This window comes from Salarias fasciatus, chromosome 4, assembly GCF_902148845.1.
Source record: "Salarias fasciatus chromosome 4, fSalaFa1.1, whole genome shotgun sequence".
Taxonomy (NCBI): domain Eukaryota; kingdom Metazoa; phylum Chordata; class Actinopteri; order Blenniiformes; family Blenniidae; genus Salarias; species Salarias fasciatus.
This window is the reverse complement of record NC_043748.1, coordinates 3,534,661-3,560,570: the sequence shown is the minus strand read 5'-3', so window position 1 is coordinate 3,560,570 and position 25,910 is coordinate 3,534,661. Positions and strand designations below refer to the sequence as shown.

Sequence of the window (25,910 nt, the reverse complement as noted above, 5' to 3'; positions counted from 1 at the left end):
CTCACTTTAAAGAAAGGCGCACGGCGGTTCTTTTTTTAAATAACGACCTTCATCCATTTTGACTTCCGATTGTTAGCCTTAGCTTTAGCGTCTCCCTCTATCTGCCAATCACTAATCAGGACTGTATTACTGGCTGAGATCAGGACCCGCCTACATCGGCAGCAGCCAATCAGCTCTCAGTTTGGAAATGACGCTGCAGTCTGAGCCCCACTTGTCACAAAAAAAAAAAAAAAAAAAGAATAAAAATTTCTGTTTGTTGTTGTGGAATTTTTGGTGGAAAGAACCAAAGATGACGAGTCCAGGTGTTGACGGTCCGTGTACCTTACGGCCATTCGTTTTCCGGATTGATATGGGTAAACAAAAACCGGAAAACCATTCGATTTCCGATTTCCGTTTGGATTAAGGTAAAAAAAAAACGGAAAACGAGCATTTATCTGATTGCTTATTATGTGTTTATCAAACGAAAGTCGGGAAATAAAATACGGCCGTTTTTTAATTCAACCATTTCTCAAGTTTGCGCTGCTGGAAAACCGGAAGTCGAGAAATGTCCGAAGATGGACCTCCGAGTGCGGCTTCTCCCACTTTTGTGTCGGATGACCAACTCCAGGCCGAAGTCACCTCAGCGTCTGCCGAGGTAAGTAGCGACAAACCTCGTTAATTTATATGTATGATTAAAATCGCTGCTTTTCAGTGATTTTACTGCAGTTTTACAGCGACACCTACTGGCAGCAGCAGCACACTGCAGATTCTGCTGACTCAGATCTCATTCATCACGTTGAAAGAAACAATGTGAGACTGCAAATGCTCTCAGTATCAGTAGGGTTGTTTGCAGTTACACTTTGGTATTTACACTTTCTAATTAACTAAATATACCATTTTGTATATTGGTTACTGGTTCATAATACAATCCAAAAATGTATTATTGTCGTTCTTAACAACCTGATGTTTTTCTATTTGCTGTTGTGTGTCATTTTCATCAACTTACTGAATTGTGTGTTTATGGAATTGATAGGTTGGGCCAACATACGGGAGGAAATTCCTGTCTTCTAAAGGCAGACATGCCAGTGAGAGGAGAGTGGAGCAGCTTTAGGAGCGGTTCATCATTGGCACCACCAGGCTCACCAACATGTAAGCCGACTTTACAGAGAATCACAATTGAACAGTAGTTTATTCCGTCAGATTTGCTTCTTTTTTGTTCCCACATATAAGTCGAAGGGCTCCAGACGGCCATCTGTGGAATGTCATCGAAAAAAATTGATGAGCCAAAAAATGCTGCTGAGAATCTCCATGGCATCTCAGATAACATCAATCAGCTATCTGAGATGGCCATGAAGAAAATTCAGGAAGCTGATGTCCAGCCAGCAGTGGCAGCTTTCACCTGCTTGGTTTGTAAAGGTATGTAGAAGATAAGTAACACAGGGACTTGTGAAGTGCAAGATACAACCTTCAGCTAATGTACACTTTGTATAATTTTCAATGAACTGTTTAAATGTGATATTTCTGTATTAGAATTGTTTGTTTGTATTTAGAGCTGTCATGGATGAGCCCATGTTTTAGACCTGCTGGTGCTCACTGGTGGGGTGTGGAGCCTGTGTGAAGCAGTGAAGCAGATCAGTTAATTAATGTTTTCTCCTTTCTCATGCACTTTCATGTTTTTGCAGTTCTCATTTTTTTAATGTACATAGTTTATCTTGCTGTTGCAGTCCATTTTTGAATGTTTGTAATGTCATTGTCTGAAATATTAAAGAATAAATATATTGATATTTCATGTCCTGGGTTTTGTTTAAATGTGTGGTTCTTGATTCCTTTCTCAATTCATGAACAAACCTTGTCTTAATCTTGTGCTGCAAAAAGGAAAAAATAGCCATCCAAACTCTTTTTCAAGGAATTTTAATGGAAGAACAAACTTCAACACTGTTTTTCTGTCCTCTGATATCTTCATTCACTGCTGACACGGATGAGGTGCTGCAGAGCATCCAGAAAGGCCGTTGGGTTGTCATTGGTGATGCCATCGAACAGGGGAGAGATGTCGCCTGTTCCAGCCTGTTGTCTCGCCTCTTCTGTTGTGAAAGGGTCGACTCCAAAACCTGAGACCCTGGTCAGGGAAGAGCCTCTCTCTGCATCATACCAGTCTGCTGCAAAAGAGGCACAAGGCAGCAGGTTCTCAGGAAGCTGGACTGGACAGCCACCTGAGGCCAGAACATTGGGGATCCCTCCTCCTGCACTGGGTTACAAAAAGGACTCAAGGGACAAGAGCCACACATGAGCAACTGAAACAGCCTATTAGCAGTACATCATAATCAAGATCTGCAGTGACTGGTCACTATTTTTCCTCAAACTGTCATGAATATAGACAAACTAAAACAAGGGGCATGAAAATGAAAGTACCAGAACTCTGTGAGCATTCCAGGACTCCAAAAACCGGCTGATGCCAACACTGCTGACCTGGCATGATAGAGCTGAGACGCAGAATCTGACAACCCCATCCTGCATATCCAGGACCTCCTGGTCACAGATGTGTCAGGCAGGCCTTGATTTTGTAGTTGACCCTGTTATTTACCTACAAAGCCGCACTCGGAGGTCCATCTTCGGACATTTGTGTCTGAAAACCCCCGGATCGGGCGAAACTGACTGCACAGGTGTGCAGAGATTTCACCTGCAGTCATGCCGCTGACATTCATGTCCACTATTAAGTGGGTATAATCGTAGACATTTCCAAAGAAAATGCGCGTTTTTTTAATAGTTCGGTGTCGAGAGTGGAGGACCAAAAGCAAAGAGGATGCAGCAGCAGCAACAGCAGCAGCAGCAGCAGCAGAAGAAGAAGAAGAAGAAGAAGAAGAGAAAGCTCGACTTCTGGTTTTCCAGCAGCGCAAACTTGAGAAATGGTTGAATTAAAAAAACGGCCATATTTTATTTCCCGACTTTCGTTTGATAAACACATAATAAGCAATCAGATAAATGCTCGTTTTCCGTTTTTTGTTTACCTTAATCCAAACGGAAATCGGAAATCGAATGGTTTTCCGTTTTTCGTTTACCCATATCAATCCGGAAAACAAATGGCCTTAAGGTACACGGACCATTGACGCTGCTCAAGGAGGATTTATTCAGGGTTGTAGAGGAAGCACACACAAACCAGCTGATGAGGAGGAACCACTGAAAGAGCTGTTTTTGTTTTTTTATTTTTCAGTTTACTTTGGAGGGTTTAAAATAAGCTGAAAATTCCTGAGCTCTTTCATGTCATTTTAAAACAGATACCATGCAGGTTAACATTTTTAAAAAAAAATAGATTGCCTTGCAAACAGGTTGTCTGATTTCTTTAACCCTGAATAATCATCCTCAGGGTTTTCCTCAAACCTGTCAATGGCTCCAGCAGTGACCTCTGACCCTGCACGCAGCTGGCAGTCTTGGGGAAATCAGTTTTCTCATACAGGCCTGAATCACATGCATTGCAGCATTATCCAGGAAACGGTTGACAGGTGGATCTTCTGGCCACTGCTCAACGACTGAAGACAGAAAAATAGAAATTTATTTTGACAAACTTCCAGAGGTGGAAAGAGTTCTGAAAATTTAGTAGTGAAGTACAAATACTGCTACACTGATTAACGTTTCTAGATAAACTGCTCAGAGTATTATTTCTTTTAACCAATGGACGCTTTGCTGTGTTGTCAGTAGCAGCCATCTTATTTGATTCGTCTGACACAATGCTACGTTGAAAGCCTTTTCTCAGATGAACAATGGGAAAACTCTGCCAAGACAGTTTGTCTTGTGACCAAATGTTAATATAATCAGGAATTTATTTTTACTAAATGAATTCCCCCTTTTAAAAACATTCATTGTTTTGCTTTAGTTTGGTTTTAATTTTTTAAATCAATATAATTTCTAGATTATTTAAAGTTTTAGATTGCAGAGTGAAGCCCTCCCAGGGAATCAATCACATCAAAACCCCTTCTCCTTGGTTAAAAACCTGCTTATTTTTCCTGAACTCCCTGATCTTCCTCCATATGAACAAACTCTTTTCTCGCTCTCTGTCGGCCTCTCTCTCTCTCGCAGTGCATGCTGGGAGTGATTGGTAGACAGTGATGGAGGACACCCATAGTGATTTTAATAATGAGGCTGAGTGGAGGAGGGAGTGGAATTTACTTCATGCCAATAAAACTCTTCTCATCAGGCCAGTTCGTGTCCACCGCTGCTCAAACATTCCACTGCTGTTCCAGCTAAACGCATTTAAGATGGACAGAAGGAGTCTGAAACACTCGGCTTGTATTTGGTTTTATTGAAGAAGAGAGATATGATCGCCTTTTTTTAAGGCACCTCCAAAATCTACAACAAAAGCTGAACCATTTATTTATTCAGAATACACAAATACACATCTCAGTGACTCCAAATCGTAATAAAAAGTTAACCATGAATTCTAACCATAAAAAGGCACAGAAAACAGTCACTTAGTAGTCATAAAAATGATCAACTACTTTATCAAAAATCATCCAGATAGTAATACAGGTGACGGCCGTAACATTATATTCCAAATGTGAGAACACAAAACACGTCATATCATTTAGCCTTTGGCAATAAATATGCAAATATTTGTTTATACCTACATATATATCCTTAAAAATGAAAACTGTGCCATTGTAAACGTAATGTAAACAAATCAAACTCACTTTTCTCCCATAATTTCAGGACTACATGCCAGCTGGCCTGTCTTCTTAAAGGTCGTTGCATGGGTTCTCCCGGGGTTCTGGAGGACCAGGCGGTTTGCAGCATCATGTACAGTCCACTGAAAAGACACGGCGAGGGGGGGAGGTGGCCAAACACACCCAGACGGTTTACACACACACACACACACACACACACACACACACACACACACACACACACACACACACACGGTCAGTCTCGTATTTCTATCCTTGTGGGGACCTTCCATTGACTCCCATTCATGTCTAGCCCCCAAACCCTGACCCTTACACTAACCCTCACCCACACCAAAACAAATGTAACCCTTCAAAATCGCCATCTTCTCCGTCTCCAGGGCAGTGGGTTAAGCGGGTTACAATATCTTCTGTCCGTCGGTTCTTTTGCTGTCTTCCGTGCTAAATAAATTGATACCAAAACGGCAGGACAGGTTTCAGCACTTTTTTATTCTTCACTTCCAAGACTCTTCTTCTTCTTCTTCCTTGGGACAATGGCGGGTGGCGACCAACAACTTAGGTGCATCACCGTAATCGCGAGAAAAAAAAAAAAAAAAAAAGGAAACCAGACCCTAATATCTTGTGGAACAGCCCTGTTCCTTTTATAAACCCCATTAATGCCCTAACGCCTTTGTGATTACCCCTACCTAACACACCTTGTAGGCTCCATCCCCTTTCTAATTCATACAGCCTGTCCTTCAAAACTCTTCGCTGAGATTCATACTTTTTGCACGCCATCAGTACATGTTCCACACTTTCTTGAACATTACACACGTCGCACTGATCTGAGTCCACTTTACCTATCGAATACAAAGTTTTCCTCAACCCTGTGTGACCCAATCTTAGCCGTGAATACACCACCTCCTCCTTCCTGCCTTTTCCTTTCATATCTTCCACTCTTACTGAGCTTTGGATGCTGTACAGATGTCTCCCTTTCCTGTCCTTGTCCCAAATGGTTTGCCATGCTCGCTGTATCGTTGCTGTTATCATCGATTTTGCTTCACTTTTACCCATTGGGATTCTAATAACATTGTCATCTTTTAATTTTAGAGCCTTTTTTGCTGTTTCATCTGCTATTTCATTACCTGATATTCTTATGTGTGCTGGCACCCAACAAAAAGAAACAACTGAACCAGCTCTCTGCAACCTGAGGAGCACAGTGTGAATCTCCAGCAATAAATCGTCCCTACAAGTCTCCTTAGCAGTAAGACTTTCCATAGCTGCTGCTGAATCTGAACAGATGACCACTCTGTCAGGCCGGACCTCCTCAACCCATTGCAGCGAAAGAATGATGGCAGTTATCTCTGCTGTGAATACTGACAGGTTATTAGATAATCTCTTGCTAATTATAATACTAAACTCAGGAATATACACACCTGCTCCCACCCGTCCTGTAGCTACATCTTTTGATCCATTCGTATATATACTTAGGTAGCTATAATAATTCTTCTTTACATATTCTTCAACTAGAGATGCACCATTAACCCCACTCCAGTAATTCCTTCTGCTAATCAGATTGATATTTACATTTGGACAAGGCAGAATCCAAGGGGGAACTGAGCCCCAGACCTGTGCTGGACCAACCTCCAGTTCACTGAGCCCATACTTGCTCACTACAGCATCTGTAGTCCACCCAAAGCCTCTACATTTTTGAGTTTGTAAGTACTCCCAGCAGTTATTCAACACGCTATTTGCTGGCTGGTCTGCTCCTGAACCTTTTAACTTTGCCCAAAAAACTAGAGATAGTTTGTTCCTTCTTAAACTCAGTGGAGTCTCTCCTCCCTCCACCAGCAATGCGTTTATGGGGGTTGTTCTCATTGCTCCAATGCTGATCCTGAGAGCTCTATACTGGATCCTGTCTAGCTTAATCAGAGTACTACAAGCCGCTGCTCCATACACAATGCACCCATAATCAAAGCTTGACCGAATCATTGCTCTGGAGATGCTTATCAGTGACTGTCTATCTGCTCCCCAATATTGACCTCATGAGATTTAATACCTTTTTACATTTTGTCTCTATCTTATCTACGTGGGTTTTCCAGAGGCACTTTTCATCAAACCATAGTCCAGGATACTTGAATTCTTTAACTCTTTCAATATTTTGACCATATATTTTCAGGTTAATATTTCTAATATTCCTTTTCTTTGTGAAAATCATATAGCACGTCTTACTCACTGACATTTTAAAGCCCCAGTTGTAGGACCATTCCTCAACTTTATTAATGGCACCCTGAATTATATCAACAGCATAATTAACATTTTTGGCCCTTTTCCAGATAGCGCCGTCGTCAGCATACAGCAGAGATCCTATGCCACTGCCCATATTCCGAAAAATATCATTGATCATTATATTAAACAATATTGGGCTAACAGAGCTACCTTGAGGGATTCCATTACAAGTGCTATATTCCTCTGACACTGCATCATCTACCCTTACTTTAAAGGGGCGATCAGACAAATAGTCAAGAATCCAGTAATATAATCTCCCTCCAATACCTATGCTTCCCAGTTTTATAAGCAATCCTTCTCTCCACATAGAATCATATGCCTTTTCTATATCAAAATAAACTATAACCATCGCTTCTTTACAGTTAACAGCTTTTTCTGCTTCATTACTGACTTTCACCAGGGCATCTGTTGTCCCCCGCCCTCTCCGAAATCCACATTGATAAGAACTGAACAGGCCTCTTTGCTCCAGATAATATGATAATCTGTCAACAATCATCTTTTCCATCCACTTTGCTAAATGAGACGTTAGGGCTATAGGACGATAGTTTCCTGCATCAGCTGAATCCTTGCCAGGTTTACTGAATGGCAGAATAATTGAACTTTTCCAGCTCCTCGGCAGCTTGCCTTCACTCCGGACTTTGTTAAATAGCCTAAGAACATAGCTCAGTGCTTCATCAGGGAGGTGTCTAAACATTGCATAGCATAACTGGTCCTGCCCAGGGGCTGAAAAGCCACTTCCAAGCAGAGCTTTTTTCAGTTCACCCATAGGAAAGTCCATATCTAGCGGAGTAGGCTCCCTATTCTTTTTCTGTGTCACATCTGGGTTTCTCTCTAGGACTTTCTCTTTCCTCAGTCCGTGAACCTGATCCAGATGACTACCACTATGAACACCTGCGAACTTTCTCCCCAGTAAATCAGCCTTTTCTTTATTTGTGACAGCCCGGTAATCTCCATCTATTAGGACAGGAATTTTATTACATTGTTTCTTTCCCAGCATCTTCCTCACCATTGCCCACACCTCTTTTAGCTTGATCTCACTTCCAATTGTAGAGCAGAACTGTCTCCAGGAGTTCCTTTTAGCAGATTTGATAACTTTCCTTGCTAATGCCACCTTCCTTTGATATTCCAAAATGCTGTCTTGGTTACAACCCTTTCTTAGGTTCCTACGAGCACGATTTCTGTCTTTGATGGCGGCTGTACATTCATCGTTCCACCAGGGGACCACTTTTCTCTTATATCCACCACATTTTTTAGGTATAGACTGAGAAGCTGCATTCAGAATCATATTAGAAATGCTCCCATTGCATTGCTCAACATCTCCCTACATAGTCAGCTTCTCACAGAGCTCTAAGCAACATGTCTGGAACTTGTCCCACACTGCCTGGGCCAAACACCATCTATCCATTAAAATACTCTCTTGAGTATACACTTCAAAGTTAACTGAACAAAGAATTGGGAAATGATCACTACCTATATTATTATTCAGGACAGTCCACTCACAGAGGTTGCTTAGATTTCCAGAGACCAATGTTAGATCCAAGCATGACTCGCAGTTTCTTACTATATCCACCCTCGTTGCTTTGCCGTCATTCAGGCAGACAAGTGACCTTTCCTCCATCATTTCTTCCATCACCTCTCCGTTTAAATCTGTGTGTTTACTTCCCCAAAGAGAATTGTGGGCATTAAAGTCTCCACACCAGATTTCTCGCTTTTCCACTGTAGCAGATATGTCCAGAAATGTTTGCTGTGTCAGCTTCTTGCATGGGTTGTAAAAATTGACAATTGTAACATCACCTCTGGGGCTGCACACCTTAATCACTACACATTCCTGCTCTCTAGAAGCCCCCGCCATCCTGAAAGCCATACAGTCTTTAATAAATGTTAAGCAGCCACCACCAGAAGACTCTTTCCTATCCCACCTAACTGCTGCGTAACCCGGAAGAACAAAATCCAAGTGTGGTCTTAACCATGTTTCTTGGACACAAATGACATCAGGAGTCTTTTCCATATCTGCAATAACCTTTTTGAATTCTTGACCGTTTGCAATTAAACTCCTGGCATTCCACTGTAGAATATGGAACACCATTAGCACCCTAATCAGCAGTAGTCTCATTTCCATCATTTGATTTAACCAACTCATTTATCTTCCTAATTTCTCCTTCTTTGATCGCTAGGAACTTAATTGCTGCCTCCATCACGCCACTGATTCTGTCCCTTCTTCTTTCCCTTTTAACTGCCACTTCGATTACTTGACATATGAAGGCAACCAGGCTAACCTTGTCCACAGTATACATGTCTTTATTGATGCTTCTGGAACCTTCTTCACCTTCCAGCATTCTCTGTCTCAGCGGCGCAGGCGGACCTGAGACTTGCAGTCTGCGAGGGGGCAAAGGGTTTGACACTGTAGCAGATGGATGACCGACTGTTTCAGTTTGCTTCACTTTTTTGACTGCGTCTGCATAAGACACTTGGTTTATTACTTTATACTTCATAACTTCTCTGGCTTGGATTTGGGCTGGGCATCCACCATAGGCGGCACTATGCTCCCCACCACAATTACAGCATTTAACTTGAGCCTCTTTGTCACATTTACCATACTCATGCTCCCCTCTGCATCTGGCACATCTCAGTTTCCCTCTACACTGTGAAGCTGTATGCCCAAATCTTTGACACTTGAAGCACCTGAGAGGAGCTGGAATAAATTCCCTGACTTCATAACTGACGAATCCCACAATAACATGTTTAGGAAGAGCATTTTTGAAATCCAGTACCACCGGTAAGCTGTCGCTTTTAACACCATTCTTCCTTCTTTGAAGCCGTTCCGCTTTCACCACTTTCCCACCTTTCACTTCTGCAATGACTTCATCCATGGACACTGTTAGAGGGACGTCCCGAATCACTCCTCTCAGCTTAGCAGCACTCCCTGGAACACGAGCATTAACTTTTTTACCACACAAATAATCCAGACGTAGAAACGCATCTCTCTGTGCTTTATTATTTGCAAAAATCAACAGCCGCTTGTTGTTCAGAAACTTAGCAAACTTAATTTTACCCATTTGTTTTTTGACTTGTTTAGCCATTTTAATCGGGTGGAACTGAACATCTTCTTTAAATGTAATCATCACTTTCCACTCATTCTGCTCATCCCCAGAAGACTGCTCATCCCGGCTTGTTTTAGCTCTTCTCGTAGCCTCTTCGACCACCGATTCAGATGACTGACTGTCTGACTGCGCATTTCTAGTTTTCCTCTTCCTATTAACCACTTGCCATGGGTTCAGATCACCCTGTCCGTCCATACAATCACCTGTTATCGATACAGTCACGTTGCTGTCGCTGTTGCTTCTCGCCAAACTTGCTTCACTTTCATCTTCCGTAATGTCCTCAATCAGTTTCTGGTTTATCAGGTCTCCCCATTTGGCTGCCATCTCTGGCAAGCCAGCGACGAGACCCCGCTCTGAAAACCGCCGAGAAAAGTCCCGCCAGCCGTGCTGTCAAACCGTCCGAGCTCCAACCCGCTGATTTCCTCCACCAGGAAGTGACGTCCCGTCTCCACGTCCTTCGCTTCACCGCCTCTCAATTCCATCCTGACAACAATACAAACCCGGAACCTTCATCTTTAAACATTGCGGTAAACAGAGTTAGAAATAAACAAACACAAATGAATAAGATTACCCCCAAATGAAATGTTACACAAAGACTAACCCTGAAGAAATGGTTTTGCACTTTTCCTTTTTTCAGTAACAACAACATGGCCAAGAAAACGCTGTTTCTCCTCATTAGGACCGGAAAAAGGTCCCCACAAGGCACATCGTTCCAGGTTTTCCTATCCTTGTGGGGACATTTGGCCCCCACAAGGATAGAAATACGAGTACACACACACACACACACACACACACACACACTGAGGAGCGGCAGCTCGGTCACCATTCAAGCACAAACCAGCACGAAGAGACGGAGACAGAACCAGAGTCTGAAATGTTCAGTCTGATCTGACGAGAGTAAAACACCTTCAGTCAAGAGCAACGAATCAGGAAACGTCTTTTGATTGACAGACTGTCCATTTCTGAGAACCAAGAGAGGAAAATCCCGTTTACAAGACGACGATTCAGGTGAAAACGCAAAGTTTTAGCTTATTTGTTTCAGTAAGGTTTGATGTTTACACGGAGACGCTGAAAACGACGTGGTTAGTCGGCAGCATCTCCGCCCAAACGTTGCCACAAAGTGTTGTTTTTCCTCGTTCCCATGCAGACAGACGATTTTCGAAAAGTTGCACTTTGGGAGCAGCTGTCCAAAAAGGTCCGTTGCACCCAGGCGCCAACCTCCGCTCATAAATCATGAAGATAATGCGGAAGGGCAAAAAAACTGTAATTCCAGATAAATTCCAGCAGGGGGCGATGATGCTGGTTTCAAAAAGAGCCCCGGTCTCATTGGAACCCATTCAAAAATGCCGATTTTCAGAGTGCAAATAAACATATAAAGCGCCCAGTTTCAGAACATATTTTGGTGAGGTGGGAGCTTAAGAAGATCAAGGCTTGGAAGGCTGCAGGTCCTGATGGTATCTGCCCTAGACTGCTGAAGGACTGTGCGGATCAGTTATGTGGGGTGGTCGTGCACATCTTTAACCTGAGCTTGAAATTGGAGAAGGTACCAGTCCTCTGGAAGACCTCTTGTGTGGTCCCTGTCCCGAAGATTCCTCGTCCCAGGGAACCCAACCACTTCAGGCCAGTAGCACTGACCTCTCACCTGATTAAGACCATGGAGAGAATCCTCCTGAGACATCTACAACCCCTGGTGAGCACACAGATGGATCCCCTTCAGTTTGCCTACCGGCCTGGGATTGGGGTGGATGACGCAGTGATCTACCTGATGCACAGGTCACTGTCACACCTGGAGAACCCTGGGAGCACTGTGAGAGTCATGTTTTTCGACTTCTCCAGTGCCTTTAACACCATCCAGCCATCACTACTGAGGGAGAAGATGGAAGGAGCTGGGGTGGACCAACGCCTGACAGCATGGACCACGGATTATCTCACCAACAGGCCACAGTATGTGAGGCTCCAGACCTGTGTGTCCGATGTGGTGCTCTGCAGCACAGGTGCCCCTCAGGGTACGGTGCTCTCACCCTTCCTGTTCACCCTCTACACCTCAGATTTCACCACAAACTGCCACCTCCAGAAATTCTCAGATGATTCAGCCATTGTTGGATGTGTTTCCGGGGGGAATGACCAGGAGTACAGGGAGGTCATCAAAGACTTTGTCAGCTGGTGTAAATTAAACCAGCTTCATTTGAACGCCAGCAAGACAAAGGAAATGGTGATCGATTTTGGGAGGAAGTCATCACAGCCCACTCCAGTGAACATTCAGGGGGTGGACATCGAGGTAGTGGATAACTACAAATTTCTGGGTGTTCACCTAAACAAAAAACTGGACTGGACCGACAACACCCATGCTCTGTACAAGAAGGGCCAGAGTCGTCTCCATCTGCTAAGGAGGCTGAGGTCCTTCGGAGTGCACAGCACCCTCCTCAGAACCTTTTATGACTCCGTGGTAGCTTCTGCTATCTTCTACGCCGTGGTCTGCTGGAGAGGGGACAGCACGGACAGAGACAGGAAGAGACTCAATAAACTCATCAGGAGAGCGAGCTCTGTCCTGGGCTGTCCACTGGACTCCATAGAGGAGGTGGGGGGGAGGATGCTGCTGAATAAATTGACATCCATCAGGAACAACTCCTCTCACCCCCTGCACAACACTGTGGGGTCTCTGAGCAGCTCCTTCAGCAGCAGACTTTTACACCCGCGGTGTAGGAAGGAGCGATACCGCAGGTCGTTCATCCCAGCTGCTATCAGACTCCACAACAGCCAATTAGTCTGAAAATCTGGCACTTTAGTGTACTCAATGTGAAATGGCACCTAGTCACCTTAGCAGTAATAATGTGCAATATGAATCTATTTTTATATTTTTATATTCTATTTTTATATTCTGTCGTATATTGTTTTTGAGCTATAGGATTATTTCAGTGTAACACTGCCTGAAATCGTTGCCCTTCTTGCTGCTGTATACATGTGAATTTCCCCGTTGTGGGATGAATAAAGGCTAATTAATCAATCAATCAACTGATGTCTACCATGTGACTGAACAGGCCTACAAGTCGCTGTGGGTGGGCCACATCGCCACAGGAATCAGCGATTAGGTGAGGACCGGCAGCGTCACACACTCGCGTCTCGCCGAATCAGTCAGCAGAGGTCAGAGGTCACACGTGCGTTTCTCCCATCCAGATCTCGGAGAGGGTGTTCACACTGCAGACCCCGCACGGCCGGCACGTGGCGCACGACGACGAGGTGCAGGACTCTGGCGTGGAGCTGTGCTGCGTCTCCGCCCCAGACTCCAGCCACAGCTGGAGGTGGAGGATCAGAGACGGGGTGCTGGAGACCAGGTCCAGCCAGCAGCTCTGCTCTCCGCCCAGCAGCGGCCTCAGATCAGCCATTGAGGTGTGACCTTCATCTCTGGCGCCCTGCGCTCTCATTCGGGCTGTTCAGCCAACATTTGCTGTTACATTTCAGTTTTCAGTGTCATGGTGGATTTTCTTCCACAGATGTTTACAAGTTGTGCTTTTTTATGTCATGTTTACATGAACTCAATAAACATTGAACTGTGCACAGCGAGTGGAGGATTTCTTTCTGCTCATCGTTTTTACATTTAAAATGACTTGATCATCCTGTTTTAGAACTTAATGAATATGTAATAAGTCTCCGAGACTTAAAGGTGCTGTAGGCAGGATTTTGCTAGTCAATGCTAATTTTTCTGTGTTTTCTTTGGATTATATGTTTGAGTATCCATTGATAATCCTTTCGGAGTGTCGCATAATTGCACTACTGCGAGGGCGCAGCGTTTCCATCTGTCTCTGTTCTGAGCTGAAAAGGAATCTCGACCGCTCCCAGTATCTTTGACCAATCAGAAGAGCCCCTGCGGCTCTAACCGTGATTGGTCGAGGGGCGTTCGTCGCACGTTCTTTTCGGAGGGGCTTAACTTGTGTAAGGGTGTGATGTCAGAGGAAACAGGACAGGATTGGCTGTGCTGGGTTTCAAATCGCCATCTTAGATGGGTCAAATCGCCATCTGTTATGACCCAGAGAGTCACACATATTATTCAAGGACACAGGACAAACACCGGATGAGGGTTCAAACATTTATTTAGTACTTTCCACAGAGACGCCGTCCTCGAGCTGGAAATTGACGAGGCTCTGGAGGAAAGGGAACCCTCATCGCCCGTGCCCCAAAAATAATATCAAAAAAGAAACAAAGTATCAAACGAGAGGAGGCCCAGATGCGCCAGCCAAACTTAAGAAAAAGACGAGTTCACAGCCCGACTGCTATGCAGCCGTCGAAGCTGATCCCTCGTCCAAACTAAAGACAAAAACTAAACCCGATCAAAAGAACAGCGAAAACGGGACGGCTGGTACACCTGGACGGAAAAAGGCAGCGATCAAAAAAGGGAAAAAAGGGAAAGAGAAAACACAACGCCGGCCAGCTGGCTAGCATGCCCTGGCCAGCAACATGCTGCCCGACGGAGCCGGAGTCCAAGGCGCGCCGGGGAGCGCACCTGGCGTGGCAGGTGTAACGAGGTGCGAGAGAGACCCGACCAAGAGCGCCGCCTCCACGCTGCTGTTTATAGCGCGGCGGCGCGACTCGCTCCAATCAACACCGAAAAAAAAGGAAAAAGGTAATTACTTCAAAAAAGCAACACAACACAAAACTGAATAAATATCCACTAAATATCTGAACGGAAAAAAATAAAAGAGAAACTACATAAAAAAACACCATGTGCCCGCAGCACATCACACCATCTTGCTTAGGTAACCCTAAACCAAGTTGAAACACGGAGATCATGTATTTGTACACAGAAGATGTTGAGATCTGTTGATTGTACAGCAGAGTTGTTTCACTTCAGTAATTTAACTTATGCTAATTGATTTAGCTGAACACACTTAGACTGAAGTTTTGTAGTTTTCTTTTCATGCCAGAGTACTGAGAAGAATGTCCAAGTATTGTGAGCACAGATTATCAGTCCAAAAATTCAACAGAAAGTAATGATTTGCCTCTGATGTGGAATACCAATAATATATTTCTACCTCATTGATTGAAATGTTGAAACAACCTTCTCCAATTGAAATACCTCTGCTACAATGAAGAGCTTTAAGAATATTCCAGAGGTTAAGAGTGAACTGAACCTCTGTTCAGAAAGTCTAAACTTGTACCATTTTCATACATAATACATTTTTTTTTTAGTTCCCGCTGCTTATTCCTATGAATTTTTTTTTTTTTTTAATTGACTGTGCTTGATTTTATTGATGCTTGTCGATGCTCATCCTTGTTCTTCTTCCGTGCTGTTCCAGATGTCACTTGTGAACATCTGGGAACAGACAAGCACATTCAACAGTGAGACCATGGCTGGATTCGAACCCGTGTATTGAAGTTGTGACCGACCTCGTGCCAATGTACTACACCATTGAACCACCCCTCCTGGGGCGTTATTATAGCGTTAACTGCTGTATTTACTGCTTAGTCACAAGCAGTGGTTGCCATGGATCAGCTGTCGCTCATGGATGCAAGCTGCACACTATTGAGTGTTGACACTAGATGGCGCCCTTACTGTATAGAACGGTTTTCAAAGTGTGAGGCCGCCTCCCCTGGGGGGCGCCAGAGGGCTTCAGGGGAGGCGCGGCTTCAGAAAGAGAAAGTGTTGCGAATTCTTCAAGTTGTGTGTGTGCTTTTCATTGTGCTTTTTCATTCAGAGCCGACCCTCCCTATAGGCGAACTAAGCAGCTGCTTAGGGCCCCGCAGCCACGAGGGGGCCCCCAAACGTGTAACGTGTAACCCAGGCAGAGGCGTAATTTACGTAGGGTTGTTGGGTTATGAAAACCCACAGGCCCTATTTTGGTGAAATCCACTGCCGAGGATTTTATTTTGTTTGTTTGTTTTTTTTGTTTAAATCCGAGGTGGAATGAGCGCAGCAGCAGCTGCTGCTTCTCTCCGGCCAGAGGCGCCGCTACACATAGGGCCCGAGCTGGAGGGGGCCCCGAGGGACGGCTGACATCAGTCTGTTTCAATGATAAATTAAAGGCGCTACACTAGATGCTGCAACTAGTGATGTTAACCGTGACACCGAAGCTTCGAAGCATGTGTTGAAAAAATGAACCTCTTCTCAGTGGAGCTTTGTATCGCAGCTTGATTCGTTTCCTGATAATCACGTGATCCGTGACGTCTGCAGCTTCATTCGCGCACACCCACGTGACGCTTCAGCCGCTGCTTCACAGGTTTAAAAGGTGCTGCAGCTGTTTGAGGGTTGTGGAGGCAGTTTGTGAGTCGAGAGAGAGTGAGAGACAGTGAATATAGATTTGATATGGAGCCTGTGGCAAAAAGAGGACGCTCTGAAAGTTTGGAACACTTTGATTTGATTGCATTTCACCCAACAAGGGTGTTATGAGCAAATGTGTTATGCCTACATTTTGTTCATTCTTAATGTTAGACTTTGAAATATATTTGGGGTGGTTGGTTGCCAGTTGCAACAATATGTCATCTGTAAAGTATTGTTTTGTCAGACCAAATCTCTGCTTTAAAAAACATCCCTCATTTGTAATTTATTTTTCTGGGTCCAGTGTTTAGTTTGTGGCCAGCATCTGCCAATGTCAATTCACTTCCACTGTCTCTCATGATACCTAAATAATTACTGTGTCTCAAATGATAAGTCAGCTTGCTGCTGACTTGTTATGTGAGACACAGCAAATGTACTGGTCACTTCAGACACATTCAGTCATACATATGAACACTCTGCTTTTTCATCCCCATCTTTTTTCAAGTTGGCCTATGAACAATAGAAATGCTGACATAAAAATATTAGCTCTACTAGGTTTTAGTGATGTGGACAAATCATTCAATAGTTTAAAAAATGTAATTACTCATACATCACATTCATTCATTCAGCTCTGACACATGGCATGCTTTCCTTGACTTTCACCACCAGGGGTCCCTGTTGGGCTCTGATTTGAAAAGCTTCGAGTACTGAAGCTTTTTTCGATACAATTGTGTTGAAAGCTTTGTTGCTTCAGAAAGCTTCAGATTGCCATCACTAGCTGCAACGACAGCGTGTCTAAAATCCCCCGCACGGGGCCCTTTCCGAGCTCTCACCGGTTAGTTGCTGGTAGGGGGCCCCAGCAGACGGCGGATATCAGCGACACTACTTGAAATCCCCCGTATAATTTACAATGACACGACGGGAACCTACCTGATGGGGCCATGACTGCATTTGCACTTCATGCCACTAGGTGTGCTGTTTGCATGTTCAACCTTATTTTACACAGACGCCACAGAAGAAGAAGGGCCCCTGAAGTGCTGACTCTCTCTGCATGTTGTGAGAAAAAAGCCGGCAGGACGTGGTGAAATGTTCAATGATGGATGCAGCGTTTTTTCAGTGAAAGAGAAGAACTGAACGATCGTTTCTGCACATTTTATTTACTTAGTAGCAGCTAAGCTGTATTACAAGTAGTTCCTGCACTGAAAAGACCAGATTCCTTGCGGATAGAACATGCGCAATATTATTATTATTATTTACTGCACTTTTTTGGGATTTTTTTCTGTCCCCTATTCTTGTGTGCAATGCAGCATGCCAAACATGCGGGCCCCTTTGACACACAGCTAAACCTGTGCAGACCTCAGTCTCCTCCTTCGCTCCCACATCACACACACACACACACACACACACACACACACACACACACACACACACACACACACACACACACACACACACACACACACACACACACACACACACACAGCCCCCCCTTTTGTGCTGCCTTCACTGCACTAATACTGTAGGAGTAATGAAAGTCATACTGACCAATTAACAAATAGCAGAGCTGTTTTAGTATATTCTCTGCTTCAGTTTGATCTGATGTAGTTTATTCTTATTGCCGATGCACTGCTATAACTTTTTATTTTATCTATCTATTTAATTTATTTTATTTTGGATTTTTTTTATTTCAAATGACCGTGCATATGTTTAATTACTAATAATTAAAAAAAAAGATGCTCCAATCCAGTGCCTGAACTGACATCCAATTGAAATACCTCTGCTACAATGAAGAGCTATAAGAATATTCCAGAGGTTAAGAGTCGAGTGAACCTCTGTTCAGATGTTTTCGTCTTAAAAAAATTTTTTTTAAAGGTCCCACTGCTTGTTCCTTGGAGGCAGCAGCACGAGGCTCGCAGCAGCTCGCCCCGCACCTCCAGCCCCGCCGTGAGCCGCCGCCGGAGCGCCGTCGCTCCGCGGACCAGCGGCGTCCAGCCCCTTGGAGCACCCCGGCACCTGGACAGACCGGAGCATCTTCCCGCCGATCCTCCCGGGGCGCCGATCAGCCCAGACGGTCCCGCGCTCCCGAGACACGGAGCGCCCCGTCCGCTCGACCCGCACCTGCCAGCAAACATGCAAATAAAGGCCGTCAGGCCCGTTACATCTTCCAAAGAGCAGCAGTCCCTCCTCTCCCCCGTTTCAGCACCCCGCAAACGCTCCAGGCTGCACTCTCCACCGGCTTCGGCTCGAGTGAGCATTTCTCTCCGTCCCGGCCCGGCTCCCCGCCGTGGGGTGTCCCGGCCCCGGCCGCACCCATAGCGCTCTCAGCAGCGTTTGTCCGCCGGCCTCCGCTCTGTTAGCATGACGAGGCGTCAGAGCGGCGGTGCCGTTACGCCCCGGGCTGCCGACATGCAGCGCCCCAGCCCCGGCGCCACTCATGCCGCTCCCAGCGGAGTTTCTCCGCCGAGCGGCGGACTCACGCCGGCCCGGGTGTCCGCCGTAAAGCGTCCCGACCCCGGCCTTATTCGTGTTGCTCCCGGCAGCGCTCCCTCGGCTTCCCCGTGTGTTGACACGGCGGAGCCTCGGAGCAGCGGAGCTCTGCCGTCCCGGCTCCGGCTTCAGCACCACGGCCAGCGACCCGGAAGGCTCAGACTTCAGCACCGAGGACAGCGACCCGGAAAACTCCGGGATCGCGCTGCCTCTGCTCGGGTTGTCCCCAGCAAAGCGCCGGTCCGCGGCCCCCTGGCGGCCGCCCGCACTCATTTAGGGGACGCCCACTCCACAGCCCTTTCGCCGGGGCCCCCCGTCTCCCGAGGCCGGGAGGACGGGTGGGCCGTCCCCTCAGGCCGTGGTACAGCCACTCACGCTCCGGTTTCACACGTGGCGTGTTATGTTGGGAGCGCTTTCTCCCTGGCTGTCCAGGACACTGAGAAACGGTTATGCCCTGCAGTTCACCGGTCGTCCGCCTCTCTTCAACGGCATCCTTCGTTCGTGGCTCGCATGCCCTGCGGGGGCGGCCGCTCTCGAGGCGAAGTAGCCTCACTCCTCCGCCGGGGTGCGGTCACGGAGCTGAGCGCAACAGAGGCGCACTCGGGTTTTTATTCCCCTACTTCTTGGTCCCCAAGAAAAACGGGGGGGGGGGGGGACCCATTCTGGACCTGAGGGTCCTCAACACTCACATAGCCACCAGGAGGTTCTGCATGCTGACGATCAAACACAAATTCTACATATTGACGTGGGGTGAAGGTGAATCGTATTTTGAACCCGCTCACCGCTCTCCTGCAGATTTCTACCTGAGCAGTCTGTCGCAGCTTCACTCGGCGGAGATGCAGGAGCAGCTCCTGTCCTGTCTCAGCAGCGGTCCGTATTCCAACTGGGAGCCATGGGACAAGAAGGTACTGAGAGCATCACGTGAATCCACGGCACGGGAAAAATAATCAGCTGTTAGGTCTGACCATAACCAGTCTGGTGTTTGGTTTTGTCCCCGCCCGCAGGACTCCGGCCGCTGGTCCCTGAGCCTCGGAGACGACCTCAGCTCCGGCGTCTTCTCCTCCAACAGTCAGCCGGACGCGCCGGTGTTCAGCGTGGATCTGCTGGGCCACACTCAAGTGCTGCCGCCCTGCTGCTTTGAAGGTGCCATGTCAGACATGAGCACACATCAAACTGTGTTCCCAAACGGTGGATCTCTGACGTGTCTGCTGTGTGTCTCGGCGGCTCAGGTGTGGACGTCTGCATCCGAGACTTCAGCCGGAGGAGCATTCGCATCAGAGAGGCCCGGCGGGTGAAGGTGGGCCACATCGCCACAGGAATCAGCGATCAGGTGAGGACCGGCAGCGTCACGCACTCGCGTCTCGCCGAATCGGTCAGCAGAGGTCAGAGGTCACACGTGCGTTTCTCCCGTCCAGATCTCGGAGAGGGTGTTCACACTGCAGACCCCGCACGGCCGGCACGTGGCGCACGACGACGAGGTGCAGGACTCCGGTCTGGAGCCAGACCCGTTGCCAGACATTCGTCTCAGGGGGGTCATATCAAGTGTATCGGGGGGGCACAAATGTGCGTTCAGCGGGGGTGGGGGGGCTCTTGCCCCTACGTAGACCCGGCCCTGTTTGAAGCGCTGATTGGCTGAAGTGCGCTGTCAGTCAAAGGAGTAACCAACACCCCCTGCAAGAAGTTTCAATGGGCTCCTATCCAGACTAAGCTTAACTCCAAATCCAAATGTGGATGAGGAGTAAGTGGGTCTGGTTTACGAGGCAAATGACAATAACCCAGACTCTTTCTTTCTCCCTTTACTGCCCAGACCGGTCGATACTTGAGCTCCTTTTATTTATTTCTTTACAGTTGTGTTGAAACTTAAACACCTTCTGTAACGGATGGTGTTGTGAGTGCATGAAATGTAATTTAAAATCCAACAGGTGGCGGTGTTGCACTGTATGTAATTTATATTGCGTTTATTTGTATGTTGTATTTATAAAGAGTCGCGGTAAATATTGTTTGTTTTTGCATATTAATTGAAGTATTTTGATAAGAATTAAATTTATACTTTATTTATTTATATGAAAGGGGGAAAAATTGTATTTAACCGTTCAGTTTCACTTCCGGGTGATGACGGAGTGTCCGCATCTGATCAGCTGATGGCAGAAGGTTGCCTGGTGGAAAGTTTCTTATAAAGCCAAGATGTGAACAGAAGAAGACTCAGCTTTAGCCATAAGCAGGCCAAAGCGGTATGTGCGTTTTCCGTTGTAAATATGTGTATATGCTGGTATTTGGGTTAATCACTTTATGTTTTGTGTTTTATGTTTTGTGATTAGTTCTACGGTGTTTGGTGTTTGGTGTGGTGTTGATCAAGCCAATAAACATCTGTGACGGAACATCACGTCTTCGCATTCTGACTGAGGCTGCAAAACCTTCTTCTCTTCTTCAGCTGAAATGATTTCCTCTTTGGAGATGGCGGACGCTGGCGCGCGTTGGCTGCTGCTCCGTCTGTGTTGCCACTAATTTAACACTGTCATCTCTACCCTGGTTCCTGATCACGCTCTATCTGCCTCGTTTTTGATGCCCAACAAACTTGGATAAGGACTTTTTACGATCATCAGGATATATCACTTCCAACAACTGGCTTACCGCTTCTGCTCCTGTCCCGCGCCGGTTCCTGTCCACCAGCTCCTGTCCGGTGGCTGTTCCACACAGCCGTTCCATCTAACGGTGTCTGGCCTGTATTCTATCATCCGGAGTGGTGTCCCTCGCTGTCACGTCAGTCTGGCCTCTGTCCCACTGACTGTCCGCCCAGGATCTAACGATCCCGGTGCGTTCGGTCCGGTGGGAGCACGAGTGCCCCGCTGGTCCCACAGCCTTGCAGTGATACACACTCCCATGCAGACAGCCCGTCCTCACACTGGACCCCAGGCTTCGGCCTTCCACCGGACTCCTTGCTGGGCGATGACTTGCATCCTGTGGACACTTATCAGCTCTCTTTGCCTCTCTGGATTTAATCATCAGCCTCATCCCGCCAGTATCCAGCTCCGCCGGTCTGAAGCTAATGCTAGCTCCCTGCTAGCATCTGCCACTCGGAGCATGCCGCCGCTGCAGTCCTCCGCCTCTGCGCTCCGTGGGCTCAACAACAGCCGTCGTCCGGCCTGCGCCGCCTCTCTCCAGCACCTCGGACTCCTCCGCAGCTCCCGTCCTCCTCATCGGGGATCTGGGCGCTCATTCTCCCACCACATCGCCTCTGAAAACGCCATTCCCTCCATCTGGTCTCATCGTTCAGCCACTTCCGCATTACGTCATCACAACAATCCACACGTGAGTCGGACCAATCTCCGCCCTCTCCCCCGCGACCCACAGCACACAACCAACACACGTCACCTCAGTTTCTCCCTCCTCAACACCCGCTCACTCAATTATAAGGGACTCATTCTAAATGAATACATCACTGACAATAAACTGGATTTTCTCTGTTTGACTGAAACCTGGCACAAACCCGTGGACATTAAATTAACTCCCATATCCCTCACAAACACCCACTCCTTCGAACACACTGCCTTCAAACTGTCCGGTCCCTCTCCACTTGTCACTGCTGTCATCTACCGTCCCCCAAAGCCCAACACCTCCTTCCTATCAGAACTCACAGACTTTTTGACCCATTTAAGTGCCATCTCCTCATCCATCCTCCTGCTCGGTGACTTCAATTTTCACATTGACAATCCAAACTCCAAACCTGCTGCTGAATTCCTGGACCTTCTCATCTGCTTCAATATCACTCAGTATGTCAATTTTCCCACACACAATCACGGCCATTTTCTCGATCTCATCTGCTCCACTGGTCCCACTATACACAACCTTTCCAGCCATAACCTAAACATATCGGATCACTTAGCCATCACATTCAGCAGACACATTCCTCTCACAGCCCCCAAAATAAAACGTGAAATAATCTTCAGAAACCTCAAATCCATCGATCCACCTGCACTTTCAGCCCTCCTCACCACCAAACTGACCACCTCCCCTCCACCCCCGTCCGATAACCCCTCTGATCTGGTCTCTCATTACAACAACACTCTCTCCTCCTGCCTCCATGAACTTGCCCCCACCAAAACAAAGACAGTCTCTCAGGTCTTACTGTGCATTTACAGATCTACACAGAATACATTCAGCAAGACAAAGATGCACTCAACTCTGCTCGGTCCTGTTATTACTCCAACCTTATCCACTCCGGCTCCAATAACCCCAAGGCACTCTTCACTACCATAAACACACTTCTCAAGCCCCGTAATAACACTTCATCCTCATTCACTACTGACAAATGCAATAGTTTTCAGTCTTTCTTTCAGCCCAAAATTGACACCATTTCCATTTCCATTGACCTCTCTGCCACCCCCATTGCTCCACCTGACTCCTCCCCCTGCTTCCTGTCCACAGTTCTCTCACTTCTCACCCATTTCCTCTGCTCAGTTAACACAAATTTTATCTGGCATTAAAACTCCAACATGCTCCCTGGATCCCATTCCCTCCTCACTCATTAAAACCTGTCTTCCCATAATCTCTCCACTCATCACTCAAATCATAAACTCCTCACTCTCATCCGGATCTGTCCCACAGTCTCTCCAGCTGGCTGCCATCACCCCCATTCTCAAAAAACCTGGTCTCGACCCCGACAACCCTGCAAACTTCCGGCCCATTTCCAATCTTCCCTTTCTGTCCAAAGTCCTCGAACGAGTCATTGCTTCTCAACTCCAAACCCACCTCAGCTCAAACAGTCTCTATGAACCCTTCCAGTCCGGCTTCCGTTCAAAACACAGCACTGAAACAGCTCTATGAAAAATCACTCATGATCTCCTCCTCTCTTCTGATTCTGGCCATCTTAACATCCTCATCCTCCTGGACCTCACTGCAGCTTTCGTCACCATCAGCCACTCCATCCTCCTGTCTCGCCTCAAATCCACCCTCAACATCGCCGGCTCCGCTCTGTCCTGGTTTCAGTCATACCTCTCCGATCGTCAACAGTTCGTCCACATCAACCGCTGCTCCTCTTCCATAGCCCCCCTGCCACAGGGCGTTCCCCAAGGTTCGGTGCTTGGTCCTCTCCTCTTCATCCTCTACATCCTCCCCCTCGGCAACATCATCCGTTGTCACGGTCTCCGCTTCCACTGCTACGCTGACGACATACAACTTTACATCTCCACCACATCCATACACCCCAACATCCACTCCCTCCACCCTCACCCAGTGCCTCACAGACATCAAAACATGGATGAATCACAACTTTCTCAAACTAAACAGTGACAAAACAGACATCATCATCATCGGTCCTCACAACATCACCAAATCCGCACAACAGTTCACCTTAAATTTTGATAACTCTACACTCACTCCATCCCCGCTGATCCGCAACCTCGGTGTTCTCCTCGACCCCACTCTATCATTTGACCCCCACATCAAACACATAACTCGGACTGCATTCTTCCACCTCAAAAATACAGCTCGACTCCGCCCATCACTCTCCTTCTCTGCTGCTGAAACTTTAGTCCATGCTTTCATCACTTCCAGAATCGACTACTGCAACAACATTCTTTACGGTACACCATCCAAAACTCTCAATAAACTACAGTACATTCAAAACTCCGCTGCCCGCCTCCGCACCCACACCCGCTTCCGTGAACACATCATCCCTGTCCTCCACAAGCTCCACTGGCTCCCCGTCCCTCAGCGCTTCCACTTCAAACTCCTCCTGATCACCTTCAAAGCTCTCCATCATCTGGCCCCTCCATCCCTCACAGACCTGCTCCACCTCCACACTCCATCTCGCTCCCTCCGCTCCTCCAACTCCAACCTGCTGTCCCTGCCGTGTAGGACCAGGCTCCCAACCTGGGGAGACAGAGCCTTCTCCATCGCCGCCCCCGCCCTCTGGAACTCACTGCCCCAACCTCTCCGTGACTGCTCCGACCTCCCCACCTTCAAGAAAAAACTCAAAACCCACCTGTTCAGAATTGCATTTGATGTTTTTTTTTTCTTCTGTTGATTTTATGCTGCTGTGTTTTATTTATCTTTTTGTATTGTGAAGCGACTTTGAGTGTCTTGAAAAGCACTATACAAATAAAATGTATTATTATTATTATTATTATTATTATTATTATTATTATTATTCCTTTCTGGCTGGTTTTCTTGCTGCTTTCTGACTTTGTTTCTCAGTGTTTCATTGAATGTCTGTTCATCCTGGACTTCATGTGTCTGTGACACAGAAAGAGAGCTGTGTCAAGAGTCGCTTTGTCCTGTCGGGATGTGGACGCCGTGACGGCTCTGTGCAAAAAATAATCCACGAATTCTGTATTTTCATACAACAACTTCATTCAACTCTTCATATTTCCAGAAGATCTGAAGGTAGTCCTAGTTTCAAGGTGAACTGCAGTCAGTATACACTTTGGTCTTCCTGGATTGTGCAATTGTGGCAAAATAACAAACAACGTAACAGTAATAAAGACTAATGTGTGATAAAACGGTCATTAAATCAGATTATCAGTGGAAAATTCAACTCTCAGGGTTGGAGGACGTCTTTTCCTGTCAGAACTTCTTGTTATTTAATTACTGAATAATGATCAGGATCAAAAAAGATCATTTTGTTAAAAACACATTTTAGAACAGAATTTCCTGTGATTGCAGTGGAGACAAACTAAATGGAGAAAATATGCTTCAGTGTTATAATAAACACTAATATTAAAGCATCTGAAAAACATTTGTTTATTTGGCACGAGACAGAGCAGGTGTGGAGTTGGTCAAGCTGTTTGAGAGTGGAGGAACCTCCTCCCGAAGACCCTCGATTAGATCGTCTCTGGAACACCCAGCTCATGAGATCAGTTTAGAAGAAGGAAATACTGTCCAAATGGTGACTGATGTGGAATAATTCTTTGTTTTCAAAGTTCTCAGGAACACAGTGTGAAGGCCGCTCTGTTTTGTCTGAAGTCACTTGGAAACAGCGTCTGCTAGTCTCGTGAGATCTAGCTATATGAGATGGCATGGCCGGAAGTCATGCCAGAGTTGGGTTGGATTCTCCCCGGAGCAACAGCCTTGCTCTCAATCAGCTGATTTATGTGTGCTTCGCCTGCAATCCTCAATAAATCCTCCTTGTGCAGCGTCAACACCTTGACTCGT

General features: G+C 46.4%; 1 protein-coding gene across 1 annotated transcript in view; it reads left to right on the top strand.

Annotated features, from left to right (window-relative positions):
* Positions 1-14,953: 14,953 nt before the first annotated feature.
* The window catches only part of LOC115386662 (mitogen-activated protein kinase kinase kinase 14-like), a 37,397-nt gene continuing 26,440 nt past the window's right edge, over positions 14,954-25,910 (top strand). The window contains exons 1-4 of the mRNA XM_030089075.1: positions 14,954-14,966; positions 19,554-19,663; positions 19,763-19,901; positions 19,988-20,088. Of these exons, the coding sequence (XP_029944935.1) occupies positions 14,954-14,966; positions 19,554-19,663; positions 19,763-19,901; positions 19,988-20,088 (363 nt within the window). The remainder of the gene's footprint in view (positions 14,967-19,553; positions 19,664-19,762; positions 19,902-19,987; positions 20,089-25,910) is intronic.